Source organism: Periplaneta americana, chromosome 16 (assembly GCF_040183065.1).
Source record: "Periplaneta americana isolate PAMFEO1 chromosome 16, P.americana_PAMFEO1_priV1, whole genome shotgun sequence".
Lineage (NCBI taxonomy): Eukaryota > Metazoa > Arthropoda > Insecta > Blattodea > Blattidae > Periplaneta > Periplaneta americana.
Genome location: NC_091132.1, coordinates 166,799,261 through 166,818,959, shown reverse-complemented (window position 1 = coordinate 166,818,959; position 19,699 = coordinate 166,799,261). Strand labels below are relative to the sequence as shown.

Genomic DNA, 19,699 nt, shown 5'->3' with positions numbered 1-19,699 from the left:
AAATGTTCCGGGCACCATCCACTACTCTTTCGGAAGGAAGTCCACATTTCCCACCAGAATCAAGAACCGACTTCCAATAGACCTCATATTATAATCAAAATTTATCATCTCACCAACCCATGCAAATAATTACTTATTAACAATTATTTTTGTTCATTGAGGAACCCAATCTGGGCTGGCCTCAATTCAGTGTCATGTATTGTATTGTAAATTTTATTAGTAACAACAATGTAATTTATTCGTCACAACAATGATTTCTTTCTACAATTCGCCTTGAACGCTCTCGTCAACAATTGGATTTTCACTCAACACAGTATTCGTTATAGCACTCCACTGATGACAATGACAATTTACTTGGACTAGTACGAACAACAATGAACTGTTAATCTTAACTAATATTTACAAAGCACTATTTACAAATCAGAACTATCAGTTCTCAGTTCACAGTTCTTCTATCTCAGTCACTCGAGTTCACAGTATCTCGAACCACAGACCTTCAGAGACAGTTCACTGCACTCGAACTCAGGTCCCTCCAACTGCGGTCCACTGCACTCGAACTCAGGTCCCTCCAACTGCGGTCCACTGCACTCGAACTCAGGCCTTCGGATGCTGACGCAGATGCGGACGCACACTCGAGTCGAACTCCGGCACACGAGTCTGGCTTGCTTGCTCTGGCTTACTCACTGACTGAATAACTGAAAACTGAAAACTGCTGTCGTTCCTTCGCGTCCGTAATTTATAACCACAGCGACGTAGCCTCGAAGGTTCCACGCGTCTCTAGAGATGGCACTCCAGAGAAATCCAGAGCCCTCTCCTCTCTACCAGCACCAGATGCGCGCGCAAACTCGTCGCGTTGACGTAATATACCCTCTCTCTTCTCTCCACCGCGCGACGTCACTCAATGTTCCGTGGAGCCTGTGCGATCTGCTTTCTTGCGGGACGCTGGTCGTGAGTTCGAATCTCACGTCGCTGTCACATTATTTTTATTTTATTTAGAAATGATCTGTATAGCGCTAAATGCGCTGATCGATCAATATATTATATAAAAAAAAAACATTGTAGTTCGTAGTAGATTATTGTTATAGGAAAGATCTGCTACGATTTCACACGAGCCACAACCTCTTGTAGTACGTTCCTAATGAATTAACAAGACTGATCTAAATAATATCAGTGAAATGCATTGTTGTACTCACGCCACTTTTGATAGAGACATTTATATTTAAATTATTTTACGAGCGTATTATCTGTGCCAAAAAAATATCTTCTTCCTTAACAAGTTATGGGTATTACAGTCCCCTGTCCAAAGTAACACTTTAGAAATTCCAATTAAAATTCTGATCTCTCCATCTAGTCCTGGGTCTTCCAACAAATCTGATTCCCCTTGGTCTATAGCGAAATAAAATTCTAGGTAATAGATCTCTTATTATATATACATGGTCCTGTCATTTCCTTCTGTACTTTTCTGTGCTTCCAATTGCCGACGGTTATTGTCATTTTTAATACCTATGAATTGTTTGAAAAATCTTATTTTGGCAGCTTCAGTTCTTCGTTTAGGACCAACGAGTTAGAAAGCTCTTTCTAACTCGTTGTTTAGGACCCAAGATTCACTTCGTTGTAGTATTATTAGTTTCTATCAGAGGTCTGCATCGGACGTTTTCGCTAGAGCACCAAGTAGTTCATAGCATAATCCGATAGGTAGCGCACATGCATGATGGGTAAAATTGTCATAAGCGATGAATCCTCGAACGGTTAGACATTCGTTCTTGTTACAGTGATGAACAGTGTAGTAACATCATAGATGTTTATCATTTCAAAACTTTGCAGTGTTTAACTAAACTCTCCATAGTACAACTACAAAACTTGCTTTAAAATGTAATATAAATGTTGTAGGTAAATGTTTTTTTTTCTTTTCCACACAGGAGTGATTTTGTTTTTGCCACATCTGATAGATGTTAAAAAATGTTATGTTTTATTTAACGACGCTCGCAACTGCAGAGGTTGTATCAGCGTCGCCGGTTGTGCTGGAATTTTGTCCCGCAGGAGTTCTTTTACATACCAGTAAATCTACTGACATGAGCCTGTCGCATTTAAGCACACTTAAATGCCATCGATCTGGCTCGGGATCGAACCCGCATCCTTGGGCATAGAAGGCCAGCACTATACCAACTTGCCAACCAGGTCGACTCTCTGATAGATGTTATTGGATGTGAATGTAATTATTATAAACGGAGAACACAATCACGATATTGCAAGAACTGTATCAAGTTTTCTAGTAATAATAATAATAATAATAATAATAATAATAATAATAATAATAATAATGATAATGTCTAATAATTAGTGTATCAATCTTTGCGTCTGTAACAATTGTGCAGTATGATTATTCGTTTTATATTTTCTGTGACGTTATCTCTGTACTAATATTGTTATTAATCTACTGCTATATCAATATTTTGTAAAACTTTTCTATATTGTCGCAGTATATAGGCGGAACACTATGTATGGACCTATCATATTATATACGTGGTAAATCAAATATTGAATAATTATTAATTAGCAATAATAACTGTATATCGAAGAGTGTATTCTGAATCTCACCGGTGAGCAATCCGATGGCATCACAGTGTTCGGAATTCCACCGTTGACGTCATTGATGCTCCACCGGTGTCATCAACTTGCAGAGGTGGTGGCAGTCTCCATCAGCCGCCATCAGTGAATCTGATTGGTTCTTGTATAGGGCTGGAATTAGCAGACGAATAACATCGTGCACTGTTGTGTCATGGCGGTGTGTTCTGCTGTATTGTTTGTAATGAGCACAACGTAAAAACAATATGTTAATGACTTATGAGCGAACATGTCAACGGACCAGTTATTACTACCGGTTCAAGAAATAAATTGTTTATGCTATCTTTTCTTTGAACGAGATGGGCGTACGAAAATTTCGCAAAATTTTGCTAGCGTAGCACAGACAACAACTTGTACAGTCGCCATGACAGCCATCGATCCTTCCAGCAGTTTTGTTCCTTATTTCGCTGCAACGTGACGTCATTGATGCCACCGGACCGGTGAGATACGGAAGACGCTGGAAGTTTTTCATACTATTTTGTTTATAACTTCATGTTCCAGTTTTGGTATGTTCCATTAAACGTTTGTCATAAACGCAGAAAATAAAGCCTTATTTTTACCGTGTGAGCAAAACATATCTGTATCTTATCTGTCGCCTTCCATACAAGATAAGACATGTCGGTGAGTTGACCTTGTACTGTGCTTCTATTTATTACGAGCGTATCACGACCGATCGTATCTCACTCGAGGGTGCAACACTCGACTGAGTTCAAGTGAGCGATTTAACTCCAATGCAGCACTCTGGTTTGCATGCTACATTGTAATATTTCAACAATACTACTTTTCTCATGGTTATTATCAGCAAACAGAGCTTATTATTCGCTCCAAACTATATTTATATCCAAAAATATCCACAGAAATAATAAAATACAATTGTATAAACCCTAATAAAACCCGTTCTATGTATGGATGTGAAACTTGGACATTGACGCCAACATTGGAGGAAACACTCAATGCATTTGAAAGGAAAGTCCTGAGAAGGATTTATGGACGCTAACATCTAAAATACAACAAGGAACTGTATGATTTGTATAGGGACATAAATATAGTCGAAGACATAAAAATCAGAAGATTCAAATGGGTAGGTCATGTCGTAAGAATAGATGAAGGAAGAATACCAAGGAAGAAAGTAAATGGGAAATTTTATAACACCAAATCAGTACGCCGACCAAAAGCAAGATGGGAGGATGGAGTCCAAAAGGACACAAGAGAACTGTTGGGAGTACGGGGATGGAGACAGAGAAGAATGGAGGCGACTTCTAAAGGAGGTCAAGGCCCATTAGGGGCTGTAGCGCCATATGGATGGATAGATGGATATTTCTCATGTGTTTGCTAAACTTCCTGTTTAGAAATCCATTAACACAGTTATACCTTTGTATGTGTTCTTCTGTGTATTTTTTTTCCTCATTGTTTATCAGGCGTCCCTGATACTTTTGGATCCTACTTGTTCTTTAATTTTATCATTGCTCTTCTTAAAAGTTTTCCTTCAAATACTACAGCTTTTGTTTTCTTAATAGACAAGATATATATATATATATATATATATATATATATTTCTTTTAATGCCTATCTCTTAGTAGGTAGATTCGTTCAGTATCTATATACTTGATTGAATTTATTTTATTTCTGTTTAAGTTTCTATTTGTCCTTTTACCTCTTATTAACTGTTCGTGTCAACACCTGTGGAGTAACGGTCAGCGCGTCTGGCCGCGAAACCTGGTGGCCTGGGTTCGAATCCCGGTCGGGGAAAATTACCTGATTGAGGTTTTTTCCGGGGTTTTCCCTCAACCCAATACGAGCAAATGCTGGGCAACTTTCGGTGCTGGACCCCGGACTCATTTCACCGGCATTATCACCTTCGTATCATTCAGATAAATAACCTAGATGTTGATACAGCGTCGTAAAATAACCCAATAAAAAAAATTAATTAACAGTTCGTCACCTGCTTCTACTTCATCGGTCAGTATTGCACAGCTCCTCCATATTGTAGCACTTCTTCTCGAGCACCCCCGACTACCAACGGCCTGTGGCATTCTTATTAACTTATCTTCACTTGTGCTGACCTTGCCGGTTGATCCACAATCGCTTCTCCTTGTTGTATTTTCACTTGCGCGCCTCGGACTACCCTCACTGGTCATTCTCTCAGTCTGTGCCACTGCTCCCCAAACAGCATCTACACTGGTTCCAGCATCTTCTTCCATACTAGATTTTCCTTCTTCACTCGTCTTTCTTCTAAAGGGATCTATGAAAACAATGTTCTCTAGTTTACTTAGGTATGCTCTTATATCATTCAATCCTGTAAGCTCATCAATTCTTCTATTTGTTATTTCTGATTCCTTCTGCCCACTTGATGAGTTACTTTTATTATCAGTCCTCTCTACGCTTCTACACTTCCTGATATATATATTTAAGTAGGTTATTTTACGACAGTGTATCAACATCTTAGGTTATTTAGCGTCTGAATGATATGAAGGTGATAATACCGGTGAAATGAGTCTGGGGTCCAGCACCGAAAGTTACCCAGCATTTGCTCAAATTGGATTGAGTGGAAACCCTGGAAAAAACCTCAACTGGTAACTTGCCCCTACTGGGATTCGAACCCGGGCCACCTGGTTTCGCGGCCAGCCGTGCTAATAAACGTATATTGTTTGCAGCATTTATATCTTAATATTTTAGAGGATTTTAGTACTCCATCCTCAACAGACATCAGAATCTGATCGTCCACATATAACATGGTCATAGTTGTATGTTGTGGGCACTTCTAAAGTCTCGTGAGTTTTCCAGCGAATAGAGATTATAAAGAATGGACAATGAGCGAATTTTCCTGTGTTTTGTTTCTCTGTGCACTGGCGTATAGTTCCACTTTCAAGTGCTAGAGGTAGTGTAATTGAGCAGAAGCTGAGAATAATTGAGAATAGAATTAAGGCACAGAATCCAAACATCGCCTACCTTATTGCATAATCCAGTAACGCTTTGCTTCAAATAAATTCAAGTTAACCGCTTTTCCTTATTTCTCAGTGACAAACTAGTTGTAATAATAATATTTTATATTTCAGATATCATAAATTATATTATAAAATAATATAATACATTATAAAATTAAGTATCGAATTCGTTTAATATTTGTATAATAATATAATATAGGTATATGGTTTTACTTCTCGTAAGAGTTTTGTTTTTCCATTTTCAGCGCTATCAAATCATTACATATTTTAATTGTTGTTGGGGTCAACGTCTCAACTATCATTATAAAGGAACTCTAGAGTCTAGACATTACAGTTAATGAAGGATTTATTATTTTATGGATCCAATTTATTTTATTTGAGTACATAATGTACCTAGATGTATTAATTGTATGTGTTATATTTCCGCTGTGTCGACTGCTAGCTGGTGTGATGTCAGCGCCAACTCTAGGGAGAAAGCAGAATCTGACGCTCTAACTGGCTTGAAGGTCATTGCAATCGGTCCTGCTACATCAAAGGTACCGACGCGAAGTGTCCATTCTTTATAATCCCTATTCACTGGTCAGACCAGTAGACCCTTGAAGTGGAAGCACTGCCAATTTCAATATTTACGACCTGTGTTATGAGTATGGATACGAAAAATGTTCTGCCAAAAGGACTGTATGCAACAATTGTGATAATAAAAATTAGGGTTTACTTTTTTTTATTAGGTAGGACTCGCGTTACGGAATGCGCGCTGGTTCGAGTCCCCATGGGGGAAAGAATTTTCTCATGAAATTTCGGCCAGTGTATGGGACTGGTGCCTACCAAGCATCGTGATGCACTTGGGGAGCTACGATAGGTAGTGAAAATCCGTTTTTGTAAACCAGCTATAACGGCTGGGGGGGATCATCATGCTAACCACACGGTACCTCCATACTGGTTGGATGATCGTCTACCTCTGCTTCGGCATGTGGACGTGAGGCCAATAGCTGACTGGTCGGTCTTGCTCCTTCAGGGCTGTAGCGCCATGGATGTGGACGTGAGGCCAATAGCTGACTGGTCGGTCTTGCTCCTTCAGGGCTGTAGCGCCATGGATATATCTACAAAAGATTGAAATTTTTTATTGGATTCACTGCATGTTACAGTACACTAAATTTGAAGCTTGCAGTAAAAATTATTAATAAACGTTAAATTGTGGATTATACCAATGTTATTTCTATTACAGTTGTTATCATCATCATAATCTTGAATAAGATCGCCGAAATCAATATTTTATAATATTATGACATAAAAGGCACAATTTATTTTGTTTTAAGAAGCCTTCAACAATCAACTTAAACCTTTGAGTCATTTTGACTCATTGCCATCCTTATAGGTAGGAGATTTATGCCATCCTACTAGTTTTAATGTGACAACGTTTTTAGTTCGTATTAGCATTCAGCTTATTTTATTGATGTGTGATTTTGTTGTTTGAAGAATTGTAGATAAGGGCGCAAATAGCCAGAGTAGCTGATGCCCCCTTTTTAAACCCCATTAACTAACAGACATACATGAATTTCTTAGATGACCATAACTGAATTAACCAAAAGGATTTATCAATACCCCCTTCAAAAATAAAAAGAGTCCTGCAGAAGTTTATTTTAGAACTCATGAAGAGTGTAATGGAACTAAAAAGTAATTTCAGAATGTAAGAGTGTTACGAAATGAAGATATGTAGAATAAAACAGTGTTATTTAATAAAAAAATATGTTACTAGTCATTGGTGTACTCTACTGCTGTGGAGTAAAATGGTTAACACATCTCACAGTGTGCAAAAATGCAAATCTAGCTGGACAAAATTAATAACTTCTCTGCATTCTAAGGGATTGTTACAAAACTTTTGAGAGATCTCATAGGTGAGACATTTTTTGTGTACTACAAACTCTGATTATGTTTGTGTAAGAGGAACTTCCTCTTAATAGAAGTGGTTTTAAACAAAAATAATAACTCCTGTATAATAGATTTTTATGAAACAATGTACGGAAGTTATAGGTAACACATTTTTCGCGTACAAACTATATTTACGGTTTCAGAGAGGAACTAACCCTTTATAGGGGTGCATTTACACATAATTAACAACTTCTCTCCTACATAACAGATTTTATGAAACTTTGTACAGAAATTACAAGTAGCATATATTTTTGTGTACAAGCTCTGATTATATCTGTATGCTACTTGTAATTTTTGTACCAAGTTTTTAAAAAATAGATTATATAGGAAAGAAGTTATTAACTTTGTCTAAGTGCCCCACTATAAACGGGCAGTTATTCTTATAGAAACATAATCAGACTTTATAGACAAAATACATGCTATCTGTAACTTCGGTTTCAAGTTTCATAAAAATCTGTTATGTAGGAAAGAAGTTATTAATTTTGTTTAACCCTGCGTTACTCATGTTATAAATATTCTCACCATTGCTCAGGTGGGGTTTCACAAACCCCATTTTAAATAATTAATATATTTTTCCGCAAGTTTCAGAAATCAGATAAACGCAATTAAATATACTATTCTTAGTTCACTTAAACAATTTCTTAAGTGAACTCTTCTGGATGTGATTGAAAGGTATACAGATGCACAGAGTACACACTAGCTCCATCTCTTAGATTTTCGTTGAAATATACGCACCGGGGTTTACCACACCCCACCTGAGTAATGCAGGGTTAAATATACCCCTTTATAAAGGAGTAGTTCCTCATATTTAACTGTAAATGTAGTTTATACTTAAAAAATGTTACCTGTAACTTCCAAACAAGTGTCATACAAAATCTGTTGGATAGGAGAGTAGGACTAGTTATTAATTTGATCTAAATGCACTTACTATAAAGGAATATTTTTTCTTGTGTAAACGTAATCAGAGTTTATACACAAAAAATATGTGTCACCTGTAAGGTCTGTACCAAGTTTTTAAATTTTGATTGTTGCCCATTACCGTGAAAAGAAAAATAATATGGCATATAAAGGAATAGTTTTTCTTGTGCAAATATAATTTGAGTTTGTACACAAAAAATATGGTAGCTCAGTTGGTAGAGCAGCTGATTACGGACTGGAAGGTCCGGGGTTCGATCCCAGGTGGTGACAGGATTTTTTCTCGTTGCCAAACTTTCAGAACGCCCCCGAGGTTCACTCAGCCTCCTATAAAACTTGAGTACCGGGTCTTTCCCGGGGGTAAAAGGCGGTCAGAGCGTGGTGCCGACCACACCACCTCATTCTAGTGCCGAGGTCATGGAAAGCATGGGGCTCTACCACCATGCCCCCCAAGTGCCTTCATGGCATGTTACGGGCATACCTTTTTTTTTACCTTGCACAAAAAATATGTGTCACTTGTAAGGCCTGTACCAAGTTTTTAAATTTTGATTGTTGCCCATTACCGTGAAAAGAAAAATAATATGGCATATAAAGGAATAGTTTTTCTTGTGCAAATATAATTTGAGTTTGTACACAAAAAATATGGTAGCTCAGTTGGTAGAGCAGCTGATTACGGACTGGAAGGTCCGGGGTTCGATCCCAGGTGGTGACAGGATTTTTTCTCGTTGCCAAACTTTCAGAACGCCCCCGAGGTTCACTCAGCCTCCTATAAAACTTGAGTACCGGGTCTTTCCCGGGGGTAAAAGGCGGTCAGAGCGTGGTGCCGACCACACCACCTCATTCTAGTGCCGAGGTCATGGAAAGCATGGGGCTCTACCACCATGCCCCCCAAGTGCCTTCATGGCATGTTACGGGCATACCTTTTTTTTTACCTTGCACAAAAAATATGTGTCACTTGTAAGGCCTGTACCAAGTTTTTAAATTTTGATTGTTGCCCCATTGCAGTGAAAAGAAAAATAATATAGCGTAAAAATGCAATAAGTGTATTTGACATTTATTATTATTATTATTATTATTATTATTATTATTATTATTATTATTATTTCCTGCATTATTCATGGTTATTTGTGGTGGGCGGCCTTGTATCAAGATGGCTGTGTGCGCTAGTGCATTGCTCCGAAACTGAACAGCCGATGTTCGGCCATTTGTAGGGAAGTACTTATTAATGATGGTTCGTTCGTGTGCAGCTTTTAACTGTAGCAATGCACACGGTTATAAAGATAAAGAAGGAAGGACTGTTACGTTTCACAGGTTAGTTAATTCTTCATTTCTACAATTTTTTTTCTCCGTGTTATATCACAGAAGTCGAACTAATGCACTTTTAATTTCACTGTTTATGCTTCAGGTTTCCTTTGAGTAATGAGTCCCTTAACCAAAAGTGGATAGCTGCAACCCGCCGAGAGAATTTCTTCCCTACAATGAATCATTCACTATGTTCAGTACATTTCGAAAATAGTAGTTACCTTAGAAACTACGTGAACCGACGCCAACTAAAGCCCGATGCTGTACCCACCATATTTGACTTTTCACATCGTGTAAAGAAGGTAGGCTTTGCCTCCTGAAGGTCCGTTCCCGCTTAGCGGAATCGAATCGGAAGGAAAGGTTTGCCTCCACTCAGCGCTCGTTCAACCCACATCGAATCGAACCGACGCGTGTTGGCAGTTCAAAATGGATCGCATAATGGATTTAGCACAATTATGTGATGAGGCGGAAAAAAAATCCAAAATAAGAAAAGGAAATACTGCATTGATGATAGCTTTAACTAGAGATAGGGCTACATGTGCAAAAATTTTTCATCTTATTTGACTATCTCCTGAAAGGCGAAACAAAATTCCGTTTTTTTTTTTTTTCGCCTCTTTGCATTTTATCATCTTTACCTGATGTTTCCGTTTGTATGTATGTATGTATTTTATTTCGTCCTAATGATCATACAGGATGATGTTGGACACGTCAAATTAATATTAAAAACAATTCTAAAACTAATACACATTTACAAAATAATGCTAATATTATAACATGGTATATTAAACTGACAAATGATTGAGCACTACCACTAAAATTGTCAAATCTTCGCACAATAAACCTAGAATGAATAATTATCTATGAAACCTGTATCATCTACTATCAGTGGCGTATACTGGTTAAAGGGTTTGGGCTACCGCTGACCCTATTATTACACAAAATATATCTAACAATTACTTTAATTTTAATTACTATGGTAAAACTAATAATACAAAATTATTACATTATGTTATATTATAAACTTTTTCTTTTGTAATTTCCTTGGGCTACCGCCGGTAGCCCCGGTAGCCCGCAAAATACGCCCCTGTCTACTATTAATAAATATATACGTACAACTTAACATTTAGTAACTGTAAATACTAACATTCAAGATATTCTTGTACTGAATAAAAACAACCATCCATAAGAAATTTCTTTAATTCTTTTTTGAATTTAACATCAACATTTAAGTGTTTAATTGACCCGGGTAATTTATTATAAAGGAGTCTGCTGTTATAGGAGAAACTTTTTTCAAAAAGAGAACTTTTGTGTCCAAACAGGTGCAAATTAGACCTTCTTCTTGTACAGTGATTGTGGATTTGTTCATTTCTGGTATATTTACTTATTTTGCTCCAAGCATTGTTGCGGGCATTAGGTCTACTTGTATGCTTTATCATACAATAACGGATAATTGTGAACAAGATTTATTATTTTTTCTTCGTTCATATTATAAAATAAAATGCAATTTTCTACATTTGTTTGTACCGTTTCAGCAGTAACTTCCACTGAAAAAATTACGCTACCAAAAACGGATATTGCTCATTTGTTTTTCAGGAAGGCTTCACGAGAACATACTGTAGATCATACTTGAAGCAAGAGGTTCTATTCTGGCAATGGAATAAATATCCTAGCTCATTAATTGTATTCGATTCGGTTTGATTCGATGCACCACTTTCTGCTATCTTGCATTTAAGAGCAAAGACAAATTCTGTTCATTTCGATTCTGCTAAGCGGGCCTTGAGATAACGAAAAACGCTACCAATGGGTTGAGAGATTTATTAACATTTTTAATGATTTTTCATGTCTATTTTTCAGATTATAAAGAAAAAGATAACACCAAAACCTAGAAATGGAGTAGGTATTGGAGGGAAGAAGAAGGAAGATTATGTGGATGAAATGCCTGACTCACGAATTTCAACTAGAGAGCACGATTATTCACTTGCATCAAATCCAAGCAAGGTGAAGCGCAGATATGAGACAATTCTGGAAAGGAACGAAGGTAAATTTGTTGAATATAGAATAAGTTTAAGTTGATGAAACACAAGTGCGAGAGACGGTCTCAGAAAATAAGTAAAATAAAACATCTTTTACAATAATTGAAACAGAACACTTAGCAAATGATGAATTAGTTTTCATAATTAATTTTATCCACAATGATATGTTACTATAAATTTTAAATCGTAGAAAACATAAGTCAGAATCATATTTAGATAAATTAAAAGCATTTGCCATAACTTTCAGTTCATATTTTTCATCAGCATACTGATATGCTGGCAGCACATTCAATTTAACCTTGCCACATGAAAGCACATTATGCCGATGATATAATAATGTCGAAGGTTTGCCAGGTTTTACCTCGGAAGGTTTGGAAAGTATTAAGGAAAGTCCTGGCAATTTATCCTATCTATTCTGTGCCATAATGGTCGAGAAAATGTCGATTAGGAGACATATTGAGTGGGATGAGAATGAATTTATAGGCTATGCTAGGCTCATACACGCTACACCGGAAACTATGAATTATGTAATATGTGTGGATACAGCTAGCAATGCTTTGGTCTTCACACTAAAGCAGAAAATATGTTGATACACAGTGGAGGTATCTCTGTATAGATAACTAAAGGTAGGCACACACTTACCAGAAAATATTCGTTTGCTGAGTTCGGATTTTTATTATAGTTTTGCTCATTTGTTCGCATTTCAGAATTAATAATCAAATAGTATTTTAATTTACCGCTAGAGCGGTTCTATAACTTAACTAAATAACGACGGACATACCTGGTTAATTTAGCATTTTCCCAATCTCATTGCATACGTTCTTTCTCCATATTATATTCGTATATTTCTAATTTCATAAATTATGAAGCTCTTCATACTGTTAGTCTTAATGCTTCTCGTCATCCATTTTATTATACCTTCAATATTATCACAGTCTAGTATATACAGTCACGAAGCTCAATAAGTAGTAAATATGCATCCATTGACAGTTGCTAACCACTAGGATCGCTACTATCACCTCATTACAGATAATGCGAAATAGTACCGGCACAGTCTGTTGTTCCTAGTACCCTCAACAACTCAAGCTTCGTGACTGTATATAGTAGGCTGTGATATTACCGTGATTGGAAGCCTTGAAATCGATATATTTGCCATGACATTCTTTATTTCGATCTTGGACTGTACGGAAATTCGTTTAGAATTCTCTGGCCAGATACAGCCTATTGGGCGATGCTTCATTTAAAATAATGCAAAGAATAAAGATTCGGACACGAGAAACGAATTTTTTCCATTAAGTGCGCTCCTAGCTTAAAAAAACTAATTTTGTTACGAAGCAGTGTGATATGAGCTGATAGAATTAAAGTTACATAAATTCGAACAGCTGACTTTCTATTGTTCAGTTTTATTCATATAATATAAATGTTATAAACTGCAATTCGGATAGATTACTTTTGGAAGCAGGAAATACTGATGGAAGGGGTATATATTTAAAAAAAAAATCACTAGCTGATCGATGTCAGCTATGTCTTATTTCGAGCAATACCTGGAAAGTCCCAGTGTGTTAGTTATTAACTGATGTTGTGTCAGTCTCAGAGAAGAAGATTATTGTTGAAATTGCTATTAAAATGTTATATGATGTCAATGTTAGTGTTTTAACTGTTCCTTGTGGTGGTGTGTCAAGAAACATTGCATTGGCAAGTGAGCTATGAGCTAATGTTGTAATTGGTAACGTGGAACCTTATTTCCTTCATTCTGTTTCTGGTACAAATTGTTATATTATCTCTATGTATGTCACATGGTTAAATTATTGGGGATCATCAGTGTGGTTTTAGACGTAATAGATCGACTATTGATCAGATTTTTTGTATTCAACAGATATTGGAGAGAAATGGGAGTATAAGGGTACAGTACATCAGTTATTCATAGATTTCAAAAAGGCGTGTGACTCGGTTAAGACAGAAGTTTTATATAATATTCTTATTGAATTTGGTATTCCCAAGAAACTACTTCGATTAATTAAAATGTGTCTTAGTGAAACTTACAGCAGAGTCCGTATAGGCCAGTTTCTATCTGATGGTTTTCCAATTCACTGCTGGCTAAAGCAGGGAGATGCACTATCACCTTTACTTTTTAACTTCGCTCTAGAGTATGCCATTAGGAAAGTCCAGGATAACGGAAAGGGTTTGGAATTGAACGGGTTGCATCAGCTTCTTGTCTATGTGGATGACGTGAATATGTTAGCAGAAAATCCACAAACGATTAGGGAAAACACGGAAATTTTACTTGAAGCATGTAAAGCGATAGGGTTAGAAGTAAATCCCGTAAAGACTAAGTATATGATTATGTCTCATGACCAGAATATTGTACGAAATGGAACTATAAACATTGGAGATTGTTCCTTCGAAGAGGTGGAAAGTTTCAAATATCTTGGAGCAACAGTAACAAATATAAATGACACTCAGGAGGAAATTAAACGCAGAATAAATATGGGAAACGCATGTTATTATTCGGTTGAGAAGCTTTTGTCACCTAGTCTGCTGTCAAAAAATCTGAAAGTTAGAATTTATAAAACAGTTATATTACCGGTTATTCTGTATGGTTGTGAAACTTGGACTCTCACTTTGAGAGAGGAACAGAAATTAAGGGTGTATGAGAATAAGGTTCTTAGGAAAATATTTGGGGCTAAGAGGGATGAAGTTACAGGAGAATGGAGAAAGTTACACAACACAGAACTGCACGTATTGTATTCTTCACCTGACATAATTAGGAACATTAAATCGAGACGTTTGACATAGGCAGGGCATGTAGCACGTATGGGCGAATCCAGAAATGCATATAGAGTGTTAGTTGGGAGGCCGGCAGGAAAAAGACCTTTGGGGAGGCTGAGACATAGATGGGAAGATAATATTAAAATGGATTTGAGGGAGTTGGGATGTGATGGTAGAGACTGGATTAATCTTCTTCAGGATAGGGATCAATGGCGGGCTTATGTGAGGGCGGGTTCCTTAAAAGCCAGTAAGTAAGTAAATAAGTCACTTGGTTAAATTAATTACAAATTTTTTTGGTACATTCAACAATAGCGGAAGAAAATTATCTTGCAGGTAGATTGAGAAGCTTTATAATATATAAGAATTGGAGGGGCTTTGCCTTGCAAATAAATTATAATTATTGCATTTAAACTTCTATCAGCAAGAAATGAAGATACAATTTAGCGGTTCAAGTTTTTAACTCTTCAGTTAGCAATGTCCTGCAATGCCTGTAGTGTGACCTAACATTACAAGAGTCTGATGGAGCTGAAGCCACTGCGGATTTCTGTCTTATCATTGCCCAAATGTTCAACATTTCGAATTCCAAACATCCATTGGCCAAGAGTTGCAAGTCTCCTATACGTGAGACCAATAAATGTATTTGGGAACCTCTCCTCAAGAAAGTGGAGTGCTGTTTAAACACTCTTAAATATTAAAATGGGAAGCTTTTATGTATGGGTAACAGGAAGAGAGATACAGTAAAGTCCCTCATATCCGGCATCCAAATAACTTGCAATACCAAAAAACACTTCGGGCTAGGCCAAAATAAAAGTCATTCATGCGAAAGTGAAGAGTCGAAGATGTTAGTGATTTTCGTGGATCGCACATACCACATAATGTTTACTCTTTGTATTGTTATGTCCATGGAGATCGGTAAGCTGTCACTTGGGCCTTGCAAACAATTCTCAGAGATGATGTTTTAAATTTATCACTTGAACTTGCCTGTTCGAAGGGGTGTTGGACGAGTTTAAATAGGAAAGTGTGAAATTCTCTGTTCCAACAGTGCGTAAAAGTTTCGAGTAATAGATAGTATAAATAAACAAGACATTAGAGATATGTTAAACAGGTTCAAATCATCGAGCCCTGCTTCATTTTCACAGTTGCGACGTTGGCTACACTGCTGTTCATGTCACATAGCCACTATTTAAAATTGTCATAAGGTTACGAAAACGTTTGGTATTTTTTACACTATAATGCATTACAATAAATTATGAACTAATGGATGTATATTACCGTATTCAGTACTAAAAATGAACATTGTACGTATTTCAAAACTTTATTTTTAAATATCTACATAGACTATATGAAAATTACTAAATTTAAACACGGAAAAAAATGTTTGTGCAGTACAGTATGTCTTTAGATACCGGTAACCTATAAAGATATTTTCCAATTATCCGGCAAAATCATTTATCTATCATTGGCTTTGTCCCAGAGTTGCCGGATACATGAGATTCTAATGTACTTATTTTTTTAGCACTGTGTGAATCTGTTAATGAGTTATATAATGATGTATTCAAATCACATTTATGAACCTACTTGCTCATGTACAAGTTTAGCCAGAACAATCTGGAGATGTTCTTTTCTTCAATAAGATATAGAGGCTAAACCTTCATTTCTGCAGGTCAGGGCAGCATATAGAAATCATTTTAGTAATGAGATAAAATGTAAGATAAGTGGTAATTGTCAAACTCAAGACAAACATGCCTCCTACCATGGAAATGGAAAAAGAAATCTGTGTCTTTTGATCATGTACAGTTTTGTAATAACAGAAGATACGACTGTAATGACGAAGGAAATCTAGAGGCGCTCTAATTTGCTTTTATTTCATTTCATTTTATTGTATTCCATAAATCTTACATTAGCACTGAAGCTTTAATATGTGGAACAAGTCAAGAATTATACAATTCTTTGGCGAGATGAATTGAGGCCGAGAATTCGGCATTGATTATCTGACATTTGACTTCAAGTTACGAAAAACCTCTGAAAAAGCCCAAACCGAAATCTTATCCAAGCCCGAGCACAACTCCAGATCTGCAGGCAAGCAGGAATACCGATTGAGCTATGCTGATGGGTCTACAACAGCAAGCAGTTGAGCTATAAAAAATATAATACATAGCAAATAAATTAATTCAATTTCAAAGCATAAGCAGATAGAAAAATAGATAAAACATATCATGCAGATTACTTCAATTTACAAGCATAAACTATTCATCAGTTGAACTCTGCAATAGATTGCAAGCAGATTAATATTCAATTTACATCTTGTAGAATTCATTGTACAATACATTATCAAGTAGATTAATCCAGTTTACAAGGATGAACAATGCCACAGTTGTGCAGAAGGTATGATTATTATTATGTAAATTTACCTCAGAACTTAAGAGAGTATTCAAGCAATGCGTTTGTGTATATTGCAGGATTTATTCAGGGGCGTATACTGGTTAAAGGGTTTGGGCTACCGCTGACCCTATTATTACACAAAATATATCTAACAATTACTTTAATTTTAATTACTATGGTAAAACTAATAATACAAAATTATTACATTATGTTATATTATAAACTTTTTCTTTTGTAATTTGCTTGGGCTACCACCGGTAGCCCGCAAAATACGCCCCTGGATTTATTAAATGTACAATGTATAAGTTAAATTCCAGCATTTGTTTAAATAGCTTATTTAGTTTAGAATCTGCACAATATTCAGATCTCTTAAGGAGAAAAGGTATAATGGTTGCGTGGTTATGCCACCTGTAGGAATTGTCACTGTGTACAGAGAAGTAGAGATAAGAGTTCTTTTGTATATTCAGTCCTCTAAAAATAGACTTCCAACAGGTAATGTGTTCAATGAAATTATGTTAGGTGTCGTGCCAATGGCGATGCAGAATTCTCTTCTCTGAACTGAAGAACAATTAAAAATGTGATTCCTGAGAACCATGTATATATTATTGTACAATGTGCTATAAAACTATATAGCAGCGGTCTCAAGGTTAAAACTGCACTGGGCAAAGCATCGTTAGTCATTGCGAAACCGAAGGTACCCGATCTTGGAATGATGTAACCTTGAGACCGCTGATTGTAATGCTTCTGTGATAAGACGTACACCCACATCACCTTTGATTCATAACATCTTATTTAACGTATTATATTTCACATTAGACATGTACATAATCCGTACATAGCGTGTGTCACTCTTAGTGGTCTCTGCGTAAGGAAAATGAAAGTAAGCTTTCTTAATGGATATATTCCATATATGTGTATTCATTCATATTTGGGAATGATAAATAACTTGTACATTGTAACATTCATGTTAAAGAGCCTAAAATTAAAATTAAAAGTGTAAAATATTAAAAATGACGAAAGCTAATCAACTATACAAAATTGTATAAGTAAACACACACACAAATATACAGTATATAAACTGTACATAATCTATACACATTATACATGACCTAAAATAGAGTTGTAAACAATTCAAAATCCTTTTTTTAAAACAATGAAACTCCTTGAATCTATGCTGAAATGGTATTCTAAGATCTTTCAAATTTTCACTATATCTAAGATGTTGCTGTTCTGTTAAACTAGATAACCCTTTAACGTCCCCAAGTTTCCAATAACGTGAGTCTCATGATAAAAGATTTGATTTGATTTGTCAGTTATTAAGTTAAGTAGGCTTTTGTCTATGACGCAGTGATATGACTAAGAAGGGTTAAATCTTGTATCCATTCCTCATTAATAAGCTCTGGTACTGGGTGCCTAAAGACTGTCTAAAAACTCCATCTCAACCTTATTAGTTCCACTCTCTGTAAACAAATAATATTTTTCCAAACTTTCTCGTAATGCATAGTTTTCAGATTTCCAAGCCACTTTAGACAGAGCCATTCCTCTATGGATGCTAACAAAAAGCAATGTGTAACAGTAAGTGACCGAGTTGATCTGTTCATATTATGCGGTGTTTGACGTCACTGTCATGAACATACCCGAATGCTTATCACCTCATAAGGGCAGCATTATTCTGGAAGGAGCAAGTCTGCCCGATTAGCTCATGTTTGAGACTGCTGCTATATAGTATGAAAATTCGTTGTCATCATATTGCCAATACTCATAATGCAAACATAAGCAGTTTTTGAGGTTCTTTACAATATGGCACCACAGTCTAGTATATACAGTCACGAAGCTCAATACATAGTAAATATGCATCCATAGGTAGTTGCTAACCACTAGGGTCGCTAATATCGCCTCATTACAGACAATGCAAAATAGTACTGGCACAGTCTATTGTTCCTAGCACCCTCACAACTCAAGCTTCATGACTGTATACAGACGTGGACAAATTATTAACAAAATTGACGATTTTTATGATAATTCTGTTCACAAAATTTGACTTTTCAATTTAAACTACAGTTGACAATTTTACATATTTCTATAATTACAATAGATAGAAATATGCAAAAATATCAACTGTAGTTTAAATTGAAGAGTCAAATTTTATAAAAAATATATAATAAAAATCTTCATATTTTGCTAATAATTTGTAAATATGCGAAAATGTCAACTGCAGTTTAAATTGAGTCAAATTTTGTAAAAATATAAAATAAAAATATTCAGTTTTGCTAATAATTTGGAAATATCCAAAATGTAAACTGTAGTCCAAATTGAAGAGTCAAATTTTGTAAAAATATATAATAAAAATCTTCAGTTTTGCTAATAATTTGTAAATATGCAAAAATATCAAATGTAGTCCAAATTGAAGAGTCAAATTTTGTAAAAAAAATATACAATACAAATCTTCAATTTTGCTAGTAATTTCGAAATACGCAAAAATGTCAACTGTAGTCTAAGCTGAAGAATCATATTTTGTAAAAATATGTAATAAAAATCTTCAATTTTGCTAATAATTTGTCCACGTCTGTATTACTAGACTGTGACGGCACCATGAAATCATTGCAGCATTTTTCCTAAGCATTTATTTTGTTCTTGCAAAATGAATTCATTTGATGTCCTCAAAAACATAACCAAGATATGGTGATGAATCTAAATCCTGCTCAATAGATGCACTGAAATAATTCATTTTGGTTATTGAAATTACAAAATTATTTTTTTTAGAATGTATTCAGAATATTAATTAACAGTGTGTTGAAA

General features: G+C 35.8%; 1 protein-coding gene across 10 annotated transcripts in view; it reads left to right on the top strand.

Moving 5' to 3' along the window:
* Positions 1-9,581: 9,581 nt before the first annotated feature.
* Positions 9,582-19,699, top strand: part of LOC138691804 (zinc finger protein 664-like) — a 113,184-nt gene continuing 103,066 nt past the window's right edge. For 6 of the 10 annotated variants that reach the window (XM_069814237.1, XM_069814251.1, XM_069814250.1 and 3 more), the window contains exons 1-3: positions 9,582-9,725; positions 9,820-10,018; positions 11,571-11,754. In XM_069814237.1, coding sequence (XP_069670338.1) covers positions 9,640-9,725; positions 9,820-10,018; positions 11,571-11,754 — 469 coding nt within the window. In that variant the 5' untranslated portion in view covers positions 9,582-9,639. Of the gene's footprint in view, positions 9,726-9,819; positions 10,019-11,570; positions 11,755-19,699 lie in introns of those variants that run through there. The other 4 variants (XM_069814240.1, XM_069814239.1, XM_069814238.1 and 1 more) reach the window with 3 other exon arrangements.